Genomic DNA, 16181 nt, shown 5'->3' with positions numbered 1-16181 from the left:
TAAAACTACTGTTCTTTTGGCTCCCTTATGTGTGGTCTTCAAACAACAAAAATATTGAACTATCTGTACTGATTGTCCTTCAGTGATTGTATGTGAGCTGTTTATTTGATTTACCACATTCTTCCTCTGGATCACAACAAGGTCCGTAACAGTGGGGTCACACTGTCTTGACTGTACTCACATGGAACCAGCAGGAAGGAAAATGAGCATCAAGAAGCACATGACCCATTTTGACTTGGTTTTATTGATAAGTGTTATTCTCTAACATATTAACTTTCTCTCTCTCTCGCTCGCTCTCTCTCTCGCTCACTCTCTCTCCCTCCCTCCCTCCCTCCTTTCCAATCTTTTAATGTATCTTTTCAGGGACTCCTTGTTCACATTTACATTTCTAGCGCAGTTTTATTTTCCATTTTCTCTTTTTATTGACCTGTACCCTTTGTTGCTCTGCTTTGCGACCCTTGCTATTTCTCGGGATGAGTTCCAATAATCCCTGCTCCACTTAGGAAGGCCCATTTTGCCCTTTAGAGGCTTTGGCTTTCCTCTTATCCTTGAGAAGTTTCTTCATACAATTAAAAACAAAGTCTACCCATTATTTGGCCTCTTGAAAGAGAACAGGGCTTTCCTCCTCTTAATTAGCCTCCTTATTAGACCATTAATTTATTTTCATTCTAATGGGAATTTGTTTTCCACTTAAATGCAGCTTTATTTCTCCAGAATCTGAGAAATTTCAAGTGTCTGGAATGCATTTTCAAAAAAAGTGGTGCTTTTCACTTTACATGCTATGGCCTCTATTCTTTTTGACTCATAAATCCTATCCCTTTTATTGCCTCATTTCCTATTTTTATAAGCATATTTTGGACTCTGGCATGCTTAGTCAGAGAAGCAGCCTTAATTATTTACTCTTACAGTTCAGTTCGAATTAGTTAACTTTGAGGTGATATTTTGGTAACTTCTAAAGGAAAATCTAGTCTACCCTCCCTGCTCCCACAAAAGGAAATTGCCCCACTAAGTATACCCTTAATTGGTTTTCTTTACCTTTGGGATGATCCTTTTCTCCTCTCTAGCAATGATCTATGATCATTTACATACCAACCCAATGTCTTATTCTTTCAGTCTACATTTTTAAAAAAAGCTTTATTCCTAAGTGGCTTCTTTTAAAAACTAATGAGCAGGAAGAGTTCCAACTGCAGCTCCTTTTGTTGATGAAGAAATCCACTCTTCACTTTTAGTCTATTTTCTCTTGCCAAAATTACCTCCAGAAGCCCTGTGATTGGAAGCCTTTAAAACGCGCCCTAATGATCCTTACCCTCCTGATATTCATATCTTTGTGCAATGATTTCACCTTGAGTGTGGGTTGGACTTATTGATTCATTTGTAATAAATGGAATACAGCAGAAGCATTGGTATGTCTCTTCTGAGATTAGGTTGCAAAAAGACTGTGGCTTCTGTCTTGGCACCTTTTCTCTCTCATTCTCACTCACTTGCTTGCCCTGAGGGAAGTCAGCTGACACACTGAGCTGTTCTATGGAGAGGTCCATGTGACAAGGAACTGAGGGAAGCCTCTGGCCAAATACATCCTGCCAACAACCATATAAGTAAGCCTGAAAGCCAATCCCATCCTAGTTGAGCCTCTAGATGAGACTGCGGCCCAGTGGATACCCTGACACCAACCTCATAAGAGAACTTGAGCCTCTAAACCAGAGACACTCAGCTAAGCCATGCTCAGATTCCTGACCTACAGAAGCTATGAGATAATAAATGTTTGTTGTTTGAAGCTGCTAAACTTGGGGGTAATTTGTCACGTAGCAATAGATAACTTATGCAGGCTCTTCATGCAAATGTTCTAGCTTTCAGTCTATGTTGTTTTTATGATAAATTCTGTTTAGATCATTCTTTCCTTTGGATATTAATTTAATTACTCATGCAAAGTTTTCTTTAAATTCTTCTTTGAGAGCAGGAAGTGGCAGTTGTCAGTCTTATTCATAATTACATCATCAGTACCTACCTAACACGTGCCTGGCACCCAGATAGATGCTGTTATAGGGTATAGAAGTTTGTCAACTCCAAATCTCATGTTGAAATGTAATCCTCAATGTTGGAGGTGGGGCCTAGTGGGAGGTATTTGAATCATGGCAGCAGATCCCTCATGAATTGCTTAGCACCATCCCCTTGCTGATGAATGAGTTCTTGCTGTGTTCATGCGAGATTTGGTTGTTTAAAATAATGTGGCACCTCCCCCCACCTCTCTCTCACCATGTGATGCACTGGCTTCTCCTTCACCTTCCGCCATGATTGTAAACTTCCTAAGGTCCTTGCCAGAACTATGCTTCCTGTTCAGCCTGCAGAACCATGAGCCAACTAAACCTCTTTTCTTTAAAAATTATCCAGTCTCACATATTCCTTTAGAGTAAGGCAAGAACAGAGTAATGCAGATGCTAACATACGTTTACTGAATTTGGCCCTTCCATCTTTTTCTACTTGTCCTAGTTTATAAGTTACTCCTCATTTTCTATATTGCCATTTCTTTTGTGAATGAATAGTTAGAAAACCTGCTAGTCTAGTTGCCTCGACCTTTCTGTCCTTTACCCTGCTTCCCTCCTCTAGAGATTCACTACTGCTGTCTCATTTGAGGCAAATCAGCATCACCTCTCTCTTTCTCAGGGTTTCTCCAGCAGAGCTAAGTCCACGTGTGCTCTCCCACCTTACTCCTGCCTGAACTGGGGGTGCGGTTTCCTTCACTGGGGGGACTGTGCTGCTGTGTAACAACAAGAGAACTTAATCATCTTTTTGTCTTAATTATAATACCAAAAGAAATTTGAGTCCCTGGAGATGATAACTGCTAAGTCTGTATTTCTGTGAAATACAGAAGCAGAATAATAAGAACTAGGTTTCCCAAAAGAGGAAGCATCATATCATAGAGATTCGAATTTGAATCTTAGCTCCACCAAACTGTCTGACCTTATGGAAATTATTCAACCTTCTTCAGTCTCTTCCTCATTTGTAACATGTAAATAATTTCTACTTATAGAGCTGTTTTAGGCATTATTCTTGATCTAGTATTCTATCTATTCCATATTTTATCTTATATTTATAACTTCTTTGTAGTAGGTTCACTTCATAATTACATAATTACAATGATTATGTAAACTTTCTATTTTGGCTGATAATTTAAATATAGCAAGACCATGGCATATTTAATTGTTAATAATCGATACTGCTATTAGCACTTTCCTTTTATGCCTTTATTGATGCCAATCAAACCAACAAAAATATTACTTCTCACCAACATTCAGAATCTTCCTCCATTTGCCTTTATTTGCTATACTGTCATCAAAGGGATCAAATATTGTAATGTGATATGATATTGGTGATTAGAGAACAGATGAATTGTTTCACTATTTCTAAACTGTTCAGCAGTTCAGACATAATACTTTCAAAAATGTTTTCAAATCAAAATGGGTCTACTCTAGTTTGAATGAAAAACATCACTGAAATAATCATATATACATAAGAAAGAAAATTGACGTATGCATATTACCTCATTAGTTTACATTGATAGGAAGTAAAAACCTAAGGTAAAATTGTATTTAAAAGACATAGTCTAATTTTTTTTAAATGTATGCAGAAAGTTCTCTAAAAGTTTATTTGGCAAAGATTTAATGTTAAAACAAATAAGACATAAACATATAAAGATTCCTAGTCTTAGAGGCTTAAAATAGTTATTTGCAAGAAAGAACTAGGTGCTAAGGAAACTTTTAGAGATTATGTAGTTCACGGGAAAGCCAGGTCTGGAGAGGCTAAGTGACTGCCTAAAGTTAAGGACAGAGCACCAAGATGTGATTTAGGTCAGACTAACATTCCAGGACTCTTTCCATGAAACTAAGCTGCCTTTCACGTTTTTGTTTGTTTGTTGAAAGAACATGTGCTCTTTGATTAATTGCAAAGTTACCACTATCTGCTTCCTACCTCTTCCTGGGACTGGTTAAATTGCTCTAGCAGTTGTGTTTGAGCCAGCATTACTCTTTTCAGTTCATCTGACTTCTGTTTCATTTCCTTCCTCAAGTCTTCTGAAACTGAATCATTACTGTCAATTTCCTTTTTCAAGCGAGATTCAAATTCTGCAACCAAATTTTTAAGATTTTCAATTTCTTTTTCCTTTGACTTAGATTCTTCAGTGTACTGAATATGGGATTTGTGAAGTTTTTCTTTAAGAGCAGTCACTTCCTGCCTTAGATCTCTTGTAGCGCCTGTGATTAAGTCAGATATCTGTAAGATAAATTTCATATTAGCTTGTAGGCAATAGTTTCTAGGTAACCACAGAATTCTTATGGTTTTTAAGAGGTTTATTTTCATTAATCAGTGTACTCACTTGATCAGATGAAATCAAACCCATGACATGCAGACCTTCAAGATTTTCCTTTTAAAAGACTAAAACATTTATTTTTCTACTTAAAACAGTATCACATTAGTCACTTGGGCACTTTTGGAAATATATAAATTTCTGTGACTATATTAAGCTACAAAGGATAGCACAAGTCTTTTTTTTTGAGACAGGGTCTTGCTCTGTTGCCAAGGCTGGAGCGCAGTGGTGCAGTGGTGTGATCATGGCTCTCAGCAGCCTTGACCTCCTGCACTCAAACGATCCTACCAATTCAGCCTCTCCGGTAGCTGGATCACAGACTCATGCCACCACGCCTGGCTAATTTTTTATTTTTTGTAGAGATGGTGTCTCTCTATGTTGCCAAGGCTGGTCTTAAACTCCTGGGCTCAAGCAATCCTCCTGCCTCAGCCTCCCAAAGTGCTGGGATTACAGGTGTGAGCCACTGTGCCCAGCCTCAGCTCAAGTCTTGACAAGATCAGGCGACTGTCTGGACCTAACTAGGTTGGCTTTGGGATCTCAAAATGCCTGATTTTTGGGGAATGCAAGGAGGAGAGCACTAGAGTTATACTTTACCCTAACTATACCAATAAATTTTTCTTTAACATAATTTTTTTTCTTTTTTGTATATAATGGCTGGAGGAACTCCAGATACTATGCCTTCCAGAACAGTACTGCCCAACAGAGCTTTCTGTGGTGTTAGGGATATTCTATGCTATCCAATATGGTAGTCACTAGCCACATGTGACTACTGACAGTGCTGGTAAATGTTTAACAACTGACTCTCAAATAAAAAAAAAAAAAAAAAGCAAGATTTGTATCTAATTTCCGTGGTGTAAATACTCTAACCATAGCTCTCAAAAAAGAGTATTGACTATTGAGCACCTGAAATATGACTAATGTGACCAAGGAACTGAATTTAAATTGTATTTAATTTTAATTAATTTAATGGAAACTTCTGTAGCCACATGTGGCTATTATGACAGACAGCACAGTTGTAGAAAACACCTGAATATTCTGAAAATGTACTGCTTCTCAAGGTGGTTCCTTCAGATAAATGAATGAGAGAATAACTTGGAGAAGCTTTTCCTCATAGCAGGAAAGTCTTTAGAAGGGAAAAGTCCTCTTGTTTTCTTTCTCCTTAAGAAACAAAACAACGAAACAAGAGCTGCTTCTAATGAAACATATCCTTATTACTTATGCTCAATTATTGTCATGTTATAAATATTAGCAGAACAAGAAACTAGCCCGCTAAGAATCTGGAAAACATTCACAGACCAAGGTTCCAAGGACTTTGTGAACTATTACATAAAAAGAGTTGTGTATCCAAAATTTGTTTCAAATGTTAAATTTACAGAAAGAATAACTTGTGTGAGAAGTCTCTTCACCATAGTTCATAATTTTATAAATTAATATTCTATTATCTTCAATTAATCCAAGAGGGAAGAAGGCCACTGTCAGGTCTGCACAGTGGTTTCCATCACCCAGAGGAGAGCTGACACTGAAAGTATCTTAGGGAGAGGAGGTTCACATAACCACAAATATGTTTTTATTTTTTAAAAGGCAGTCAACATTTAAAGATCAGGAGGTTTCACTTACAAAATGTGGATTTATGACTTCTCTTGAGAAACTGTAACATCTGGCAAGTTCCAGCTTGCCTGTCTGCATTCTCCTGCTGATGGGATCCTGAACCACCCAGGGCTGCAACAGCAGTCACAGAGTGAGAGGAAGAAGAAAGGGGGAGACTTGGTGGAGCCTGGGGCATCAGGAGCCAGAAAGAAAGAGGTGAGAACCCTCTAGGGGAGGCAGAACCTTGGGGGAGCCAAGGCTCTAAGCTTGTGGCACATGCTCCATTGCCACAGTAGGATTTCACTTACAAAACACAAGTTCAAAGATAAAATCACTTAGAATTTTTTTTTTCTTTTAGAGAAGGGGTCTCACTCTGTTGCCCAGTCTGGAGTGTAATGGTGTGATCATAGCTCACAGAAGCCTTGAACTCCTGGGTTCAAGTGAACCTCCTGTATCAGCCTCCCAAGTAGTCAGGGTATTAACTGGTATGAACATACTACAGGTATGAACCATCACACTAGGCTAATTAAGTCGTTTTTTTTTTTTAATAGAGACAGAGTCTTGCTATGTTTTCCAGGCTGGTCTTGAATGCCTGGCCTCAAGTGATCCTCTTGCCTGGGCCTCTCAAAGTGCTAGGATTATAGGCATGAGCCACCATGCCCAGTTAGATTATTAAGAATTTCAAGGTAGTATCTGCAGAGCAATAAATCCAAAGCATGAGGCCTTTCTGAGTGTGGGACCATGTGCTATTGCACTGGTTGTACACATGTAGCTGGTGCTGCCTGTTGTTCACAATGGACTACTGAAATGGATGTACCATACCTCCTGTATACAAATGTAGAAGCCATTAGGTCTTGTCTGATGCTTAATTAACACAGACTCTTAATGCATGTATTCAAAATGTTATTTCCCTACTAGGTCTTGATTAATACACATACACACATACACACGCATACACACTCTACACTCAAGTCCTATAAAAACAGGAAAACCTTAACAAAACCTTTAGCATTTAGAACATACTGTTTAAGAAATTTAGGGAGGTGTAATTACATTTTAAAAATATTTCTCTTCATTCAGAAATGTTGAGAATGAAAAATATTTGCAATTAAAGGGTATATGCTTTAGTTGTTGGGAAAATTTTAATTATATAAAACACCTCATTATCTTTCGATGTTGGATATTTGAGATGTTGAAATATCTAGCCATACTAATTTTTAGTCATATAATTTACGATGTTTAAAAAATAAGTTTATTCCAGTAGAAAAAATCCATACATAGCTGGATTACATGCTTGTATAACTTATCTCAGTTATCCATTCTGGAGAATTAGCCAAAGCATCTTACCTGCATAGCTAAAACCAAGACACAGTGACTATGAGTGAAAGCTACTGGAATTATAAATACTATAGTGTTCTAAGGTGCAATATACAACATCTGCAGTTTCAAATCTATTAAATAATGATGAACGTCATAATTACAGACCTTCATTTGTAGTTCCTCTTGTTCTTTCTTATACTTTTGGATTACATCTTGGTGTTTTTCTTTTTCAATATCAAGTTGCAATTTTGTTTCTTCCTTAAAGAGAAGAGCTTGCTCTTCAAATTCAACCAAGTGTTGGGCCCTTTCCTTGGCAAGTTCTGCTTCAATCTAGAAATGGCATTTAAACACATGTAAAACTATTTTACCTTAAAATAAGTACATTAAGCTTATTTTCAAACTCTAAGTTTTAAAATGTCCTGACATTAAATTTTTAATTAAACTATTTAAAAAATTCTAGTGTTCAAAAAAAAGTGTGACTTAGAACTTGGGCCAGAAAAATTGACCTTGTGCCAAATATTCCACCACCTTCTAAGACCTGAAAAATTAGTAGAGGAGTTAGAACTATATGACAGTTTTCAGAAATACTAAAAGCTTAATTACTTGCTCATTTATACTGTGAACTCAGTCCTTGCCAGCAACCCAGAAAATTGAAATTTTTGTTTTTAAGCAGATTTTGAGGGACTTAAACTAAGTTCTGCTTAAAACTCAGAGGGAATACGAAGTACAACTGTTGATTTTTCAAGTGGCCCTTTCTTGATGGAGGTCATAGAAAGTTTTGAAGTCACAGATTGTCATTTTAATGTGACTAAAGTGGGAAGGATGATTAAAGGAAAAGAGTCAGTAATGTCCGTACAGATGGTCCCCAACTTACAATGGTTCGACTTATGATTTTTCGATTTTATAATGGTGAGAAAGCAATATGCATTTTCAGTAGAGACTATACTTCAACTTTTGAATTCTGATCTTTTCCTGGGCCGTTGATATGAAGTATGATACTCTCTTGGGATGTTAGGCAGTGTCAGTGGGCCGCAGCTCCCAGTCAGCCATGTGATCATGAGGGCAAACAGCTGACACTGTACAGTGTATGTACTGTGTTGCCAGTAGTTTTTAGATATTGTGTTTTCACATTCCATCATGTCTACAGATTACCCATTTTTGACTTACAATATCTTCAGTTTATGATGGGTTTATCAGGATGTAACCCCACTGAAAGGTGAAGAGCATCTGTGTCCATACTTTGACTCAGACAGAATCACAATGCTAGAAGGGACCTTAGAAATCCCCTAATTCAATCTCTCATGTTTCCATGAATTGTGGAAAGAATAAGCAAGAACTCTGGATGCAGATGAAGTTGAGTTTAAATCCTGGCTCTTAATCCTGGCTGTGCTACTTCCTAACTGAGTGATCTTAAGTTTGTGACTGTAACGCTTCCTGGTAGGGTTATAACTAGTTCCCTTAGGGGTTATAATGAGGATTAAAGAGGCAAAGCTTCTGTGTAAAGCTCTAACATGAGTTGGAATTTAATAGTCAGTGGAGAGTACTTCCACACTCTGACCCTTCAGTCTCTACTACTGACTCCATACTAAATGACTGACTGCTGGGTGCCTCACACCTCCAGAAACCATAACTCACTCCTTCCCCAGAAGGCATTTCCATTTTCAGAGAGCACTAAGCATTAGGCAGTTTTTCCTGTAGTTGAGCCAACATCTCTCTCCATGTGGTTTTTAACCATTGGTTTTGGCTCTGCCTACTGAAACAAGAAAGAGAAGAAATCTATGAGAACTGGAGTCATTTACTCCTGGAAGTTCATCTAGAGAGATTGGAAAAGGCAATGCCAGTGACAGTCTGGCTCTAGATTTATACTGTGCCAGGATTATAAACTCTAAGAAAGGGTAAAGCCAGGTAAATTGGGAGAAAAACTCACAACTGATGGTGACTGTGTGATTCAGTCCACCAAGACAAGGAAAGAGATCAACCTAAATTTCTCAAGAGAACAATGAAGCCAGGGTACAAGGACACAAATGTTGCTAAGAAAGTTAAAATGAAGCCCTTTACATTAAATAAAATACTAGATGGAAGACTAGCCCCAGTGTGGGGTCAATTGGTTTTATTGTACTGGGTATAGGACTAAGCACCTGCCTTAAGGGAATGTAATTGTGTTTATACAGTACTGAATGCAAAGAGTTATTTTGGCTCTTTCAAAATAAACTTCTGGATTGTTTGGGATAATAGGCTACTGATGATCTTTTAGCAACATTACAGAATTACGGAATTATTCAGATGGGCTGCTCTCAGACTGCTGAAGACAAAGGAAGTCTCAGGGGGCACTCAGAAAAAAAGAAGATATTCCTCTGAATTTCAGGTACTTAAATCTACTTTGCCTCCTGGTAGCCATTTAGATAATTCAGAGGTGCCTCCAATGAATTGTATGGCCCAGAAATCTTGTAACAACACTCTTCCCAAAGCCTGTTTCTCCCTCTTATTTCAGGACACAGCTCTACCATCCATCTAGTTACTCAAGTTAGTGACTGGAACATCATCTTTCATACCTCTCTCCTTTACCCTCCCCACCCAATCCAACACAAAATCCTATTCATTTTACCTTCAAAAGATGCTTTGCATCCATTTCTCTATGTCTCAACTTTCATCAGCACTTCCTGATCACCTAGTTCTGGCCACCATCACTACCTGACCAGCCTCCTTACTTACACTCCTGCTTCACTCCAACCCATGCTACTACACACAGCACAGTATTCTTTACAAAGTATAAATTAGATTTTTTTATTCCTTCTTCGTGGTTTCTCAATGCATTAATATATCAAAACTCCTGTATATGACCTTTAACGGGGCGACTACTAGCCCATATGACACCTTTGTGTAAACTGAAAAAGCACCCCTTCCTTAGATGAAAACAGTCTAATGCCAGTCACAGGACTTGATGAGCAGAGTACAGGCTAGATTCCAGCTCCCTCTGCTGCCTTGGCCTGTTGCAGGGTGCAACTGAAACACTGTGTATGGTGGCAGTCCTGGATTCCTCCAGTCTGACTTCCACTACTTTTCTCACTTGATCACTGTGCTTTGGCCACACTGGCATAGATAAGTCAAGAATATATGAAAGGAGAAACCAAATGTAAAACATTTGGAAAAATTGGAAGGTATAATATTAATATAAAAGTTAATAATCAATAACATTCCATTATTAATTAATTATTAATAATTAATAGTCACATAGTTCTTAATTGTTAATAGTAATCAATAAGTGAATAATATAAACATTAATAGTTCATAAGATGATCTGGCACTATTAATAAAAAAGCAACAAACTATTTTGAGAAGCTCAAGAAAAATGTGTATTGAGGTGCTAAGGTATCAAGTATTTTTAAAAATCTTGTATGGTTAATTAGTAGAGCCCAATAGCTATTTTAGGACAAAACGACATCTTTCCAAATATGGATTGATTGCTCAAATTAAGACAGTGAGAATATATGCAAACTTGGTGGAACAAGACAAAAATTAGATGACTGAAGGACTTTAGGAGAACCTTCAAAAAAAGTTTTCAAAAATTATTATGGAGATTAGGTCAATTAGAAAATCAGCAGGGTCCCTTTGATGAAGTTGAAACAAAGTATTCAGGGAAGAAAAGGTGATAGCTGATGGCTTGAATGAGCTGAATGTTCTGTTTTACTCGAGTTAGAAAGCAAGATCTTCTTGCCCCTGAACTATTCTTTGAACTACTGTAGGTAAAGAGAGAAAACAAGGAAGGAATAAATATATGGACAGTGGGAAAGAACAAGCACTGTAGACAAAAGGGAGAAGAATGATTGACTATTATTAGCTTTGTTTTTAATTTGCACAATCTGAGAAAAAGAAGCAAAGTGATGAGTTTTCACATGGGATTTCAAACATTTAGGAAAGCTGCAGTGGGATGCTAAGAGCCATCTGAATGTGTTGACGTGTTAGCACAGAGAAATGAGATTACTGGTTCCTTCATGATCTGATTAGTTTGAACAAAATTATAAGCCCATAAACACAATGATTTGCTTAAGGGGTACATTTATTGCCTTTGAGTAGGTGCATTCATGCCAAATTGCCATGTTTTTATTTTTAAATGTTGATAGGAGCTGATAATTTAAAATACTTTAGATGACAGGAGTTACGTTTGAGCAAAACAAATAAATTTGTTGATGGGGTACATATAAAGCACGAACCACTTTATACAATAACTAATAGTCATTTTGATAAGGGGAAAATTATGATTTCTAAAAAAAGCATGAATAATATTAACTTAAGAATTACACAAAGTAAAATCAATTATTATCTTTGTACACATCCCAGGTTTTAATTATTTTTGGTTTTTATTTATCTATATCCCCTTCTAGCTCAAACTCCATCTCCTTGGTGAAGGCCTCCGTATGACTCCAGAGCATTCAGAGCATTGTTTTTAAATTTCTTTTGTATTTGTTGTTGAAATGCATAATTATTATTTTATAAAATCTGTATTGAATACCAATATGCAAAATACTGCCTTTTCACTATTTCCAAGCGAGGACTTTGTGGTTGACTTTGTTATTATCATTTTTCTTATTGAACATGGAGCCCAACACCATGTTATAATATGACCTTTTATTACTCAATGATACCTTTAAAACCAATGGGAATTTTAGATGCCAAAGTAGGAATCAAATAATTTGCTTATATTTGATATGCATAGATAATTTTTAAAGATATAGCTCCTAAAATATTGTACTATTTTACAAAAATTAAAAATGAACACTGATTGCAAATTACAGTACTTTATTTCTGAAATAGCTACTGAATAAATAATAAAAGCAGATGATTATTTGAAACAGAATTTGCAGTTAAAAAATGAATGCTAAGGAATCAGAATATGTAGGCTGCAGGTCAAATCCTGTCAAGAACTATGTGAACTTAGGATGGAAGGAGAGAATGTTCACTGAGTAAATAAATACAAGCTAGGGCGGTATGGTATAGGACACTTTCTATATATTAACTCTTTTAATTCTTACAACTCTGAGAATAACATAGAATAATAGAAGTATTACTCCCACTGTCTAGATTAAGAAATAGGCTCAGAGAAGTAAGTAACTTCACCAAGATCATAGAGCAACTACAAGGTGGAAACAATGTGTATACTCAGGTGTTGCAGGTGAACTCTGTAGCTCAGTGTGTTTACTCTCTTTTTCATGTAACCTGTCCCCCCCACCCCTACATCTATACAGCATAGTGGGCTCAGGGCATGGACTTGGTATTTATTTAGTTTCAAAATATTTAAGGATTGTCCAGATAACTTGCTGCTAACGATTTCTAATTTTATTTCATTGTGGTCAGGAAAAATACTTTGTATGACGTGAATCCTTTTAAACCTATTGAGACTTATTTATAAGCCAAAATATGGTCGATTTTGGTAAAAGGTTCATGTGCACTTGAGAAGAATGTGTATTCTGCTGTAAAATTGAGAATTCTATAAATACAATTTAGGTCAAGTTTGTTAACAATATCGTTCAATATATCTGTTAATAAATTTATACCATTTTACACTGTATAAATCCTTACTGATTGTCTGGCTATTTTTCTATCAATTATTGAGAGAAGGAATTGATATCTTAGGCTCTAATTAGTGAATTTACTTCTCCTCACAGTTCTATCAGTTTTTGCTTCATGTAATTGTAAGCTCTGTTTTTAGGTGAATGAATGTTTAGGGTTATTATGTCCTCCTGGTGAACTGACCCCTTTGTCATTATTAAATATCTTCCTTTAATCCTAGCAAAATATTAAGTATTCTGATTTCTTTGCTGTGAAATCTACTTTGCTGATAGTAATATAGCTACTCTAGCTTTCTTTTTTTTTGAGACGGAGTCTCACTCTGTGGCCCAGGCTGGAGTGCAGTGGCCTGATCTTGGCTCACTGCAAGCTCGGCCTCCTGGGTTCACACCACTATTCTCCTGTCTCAGCCTCCCAAGTAGCTGGGACTACAGGTGCCTGCCACCACACCAGGCTAATTTTTTTTTTGTATTTTTAGTAGAGATGGGGTTTCACTGTGTTAGCCAGGACGGTCTCCATCTCCTGACCTCGTGATCCACCCGCCTCGGCCTCCCAAAGTGCTGGGATTACAGACGTGAGCCACCGCACCTGGCCTCCAGCTTTCTTCTGTGTTTCCATTCTTTACTTTTAATCTATTGTGTTTTTATATTAAAGTGCATTTCTTGAGAGCTTATTTAGAAGTTCTAGCAGGGGAGGAGCACAGCTACTCGTATACCCTTTACAGAAGAATGTGGTTCTCCTCTATCAAGGAAGGTCATCCTCTTCCACCAGAACACGTGCAGCTTCAAGAGGGTCACATATAGAGCAGTAAGGGAGGATGGGGACACCTGCTTAGTCAGCCAGATCAGCCAAATCAACCCTGGTAATCAACAGAGTGACAGATGTCACAGCCAGGTCTCCCTCACATCCTAAAGTACATTTCTTACAGGCAACATACAGTAAGGTGTTACATTTTTATCCAAGATAAACATCTCTGCCTTTTAAATAAAATATTTAGACCAGAGCTTAGCCAACTATGGCCCACAGACTAAATTCAGCCATGCCCATTCATTTGTATATTGTCTATGGTTGCTTTTATATGTTACAATGGCAGGGTTGAATGGTTGTGACAGAGACTGTATGTCACACAAAACCAAAAATATTAACTAACTGGTCCTTTATAGAAAAAGTTTGCTGATCTCTGGTTTAGATCATTTCCATTTAATGTGATTATTGATATAATTAACTTTAAATCTACTATCTTGCTATGTTTTCCATTTGGCCCATCTCATCTTTTTTCTCTTTCCCTTATTTTCCTGTCTTCTTTAGGATTGCTATTTTAAAATTCAGTTTTGTCTCCTTTATTGGCTTATTATCTATAATTTTAGGGTTTGGAGAATATATCTGTAATTCAATACAGTCTACTTTCTAATGACATATCACTACGTGTATTGTATAAGAATCTCACAGTAATATATTTCCACTTCTACCCTCTCAGCCATTGTGTTATTATTGTCATATATTTTGCTTCTATGTTATAAATCTCATCAATTATATTTTTAAAAATTTAAATAATGAAAAAACACCCCATATCTTTACCCACAGTGTTACTATTTCTGGTTTTCTACATTCCTCTGTGTAGATCCATATTTCCATCTGGTATAGCTTTCCTTCTGACTAAAGGACTTCTTTTAACATTTTTTATAGCGTGGGTCTATTGGTAATACATTTTTTCAGTGCTTTATGAAGAAGCCTCCGTTTTACTCTCATATTTGAAAGATATTTTCACTTGGTATGAATTCTAGGTTGACAGCTTTCCTCATTGCCCCCCTAACTTTCTTTTAGTACTTTCAATCCTACTATCTTTTTGCCTGCATTGTTTCTGATTTAAAAAAAAAATCTGCTGTCTTTTTCCCTCTCTATATAAGGTCTTTAAAAAAATCCAGTTGCTTTAAAATATTTCTTTTTATTACTGTTTTGGACAACTGGATTATAATTTCCCTTGGTGCACTTGGTTTCTTGTGCCTGAGGCTTACTGAGCTTCTTAAAACTGTGGGTGTTTAGTTTTCATTAAATTTGTAAAACTTTCAGTCATTATTTCTTCAATTTTTTTTGTTCCCTCTTCTGTCTCTTGTCCTTCAGGAATTTCAATTATACATATATCGGGCCTCTTGAATCTGTCTCATGGCTCACTGATGTTCTTTCTGAGGTTTTTGTTTGTTTGTTTTTGTTTTGGAGTCTATTCTATCTTGTTTTATTTAAAAAGTTTTTCTATTGCTGTGTCTTCAAGTTCACTAAGCTTTTCTTCTGGAATGTCTAATCTGCCATCAATCCAATCCAGTGTACTTTTAATTTCAGATAATCTAGTTTTTGTCTCTCAAAACTCAGTAACTGGTCTTTTTTATATCTTCCATTTCTCTACTTAACATGGTCAATTTTTTCTTTAGCTTCTGGGTATATGGAATACAGTTATCATATTTGTTTTAATGTCTTTTCTGCTAATTCTCACTTCTGTGCCTTTCTGGGTCAGTTTTTATTTATTGATTTTTCTTTTCATTTTGAGCCCTATTTTCTTGTATATTTCCATGGATGGCAATTTTTCACTGGATGCCAGACATTGTTAACTTACCTTGTTTGGTGCTAGACATTTTTGTATTCCTATGAATATTCTTGAGCTGTGTCCTAGGATGCAGTTCAGTTTCTTGAAATCAGCTTGATTATTTTAGGTCTTCCTTTTAAAATGTATTAGGCAGAATCAAATCAGCATTTCATCTAGGGCTAAGTATTCTCAACTTGTGATGCAAGACCCTTTTGAGCACTTTATCCAGGGCCTTATAAATTACAGGTTTTCCAGTCTGGCTGATGGAAATGCAAATTACTGGCCATGTGCGAGTATTCAATACTCTCTCTGGCTCGGTCTGTCCCTGGCTTTATGTCATTTTCCCACATGTACACATTGATCATAAACATATGCAAGGCGGACTTTTTGTAGATCACCAGTGTTCTTCCTCTGTGCAGCTCTCTCCTGTGAACACTATCTGTGAACTTTAGCCACCATGATCTCCCAGGACGCTGCAAGGTTTCCTCAACTCAAAGAATCTGACAAGCTCAAACTAGATTCCCACTCCCTGTACCATGACCTGAAATTTCTTTCAGGGCACTAAGTTATGGCAATCACAGGGCTCACCTTGTTTGTCTTCTGTTTCCAAGAATCACTGTCTTTCATTGCCTGATGTCCAATGTCTTGAAACCATTGTTTTCTATCGTTTCCTCACTGTTTTATTTGTTTTAGGTAGGAGGGTAAATTTGGTCCCTGTTACTCCATCTTGGCCAAATGCAGAAATATGGAACTTTGTATTTAGATAGATGG

At 36.8% G+C, this 16181-nt stretch overlaps 1 protein-coding gene across 4 annotated transcripts in view; it reads right to left on the bottom strand.

Annotated features, from left to right (window-relative positions):
- Positions 1-16181, bottom strand: part of LEKR1 (leucine, glutamate and lysine rich 1) — a 214577-nt gene that overhangs the window by 15533 nt on the left and 182863 nt on the right. For 3 of the 4 annotated variants that reach the window (XM_054483977.2, XM_054483980.2, XM_054483981.2), the window contains 2 exons: positions 7433-7597; positions 3967-4266 (listed from right to left, as the gene is read on the bottom strand). In XM_054483977.2, coding sequence (XP_054339952.1) covers positions 3967-4266; positions 7433-7597 — 465 coding nt within the window. The remainder of the gene's footprint in view (positions 1-3966; positions 4267-7432; positions 7598-16181) is intronic. The other variant, XM_054483979.2, reaches the window with a different exon arrangement.

Source organism: Pongo pygmaeus, chromosome 2 (genome assembly GCF_028885625.2).
Source record: "Pongo pygmaeus isolate AG05252 chromosome 2, NHGRI_mPonPyg2-v2.0_pri, whole genome shotgun sequence".
NCBI lineage: Eukaryota > Metazoa > Chordata > Mammalia > Primates > Hominidae > Pongo > Pongo pygmaeus.
Note: the sequence above shows the minus strand (reverse complement) of the source record. Positions and strands in the feature narration are given on the sequence as shown.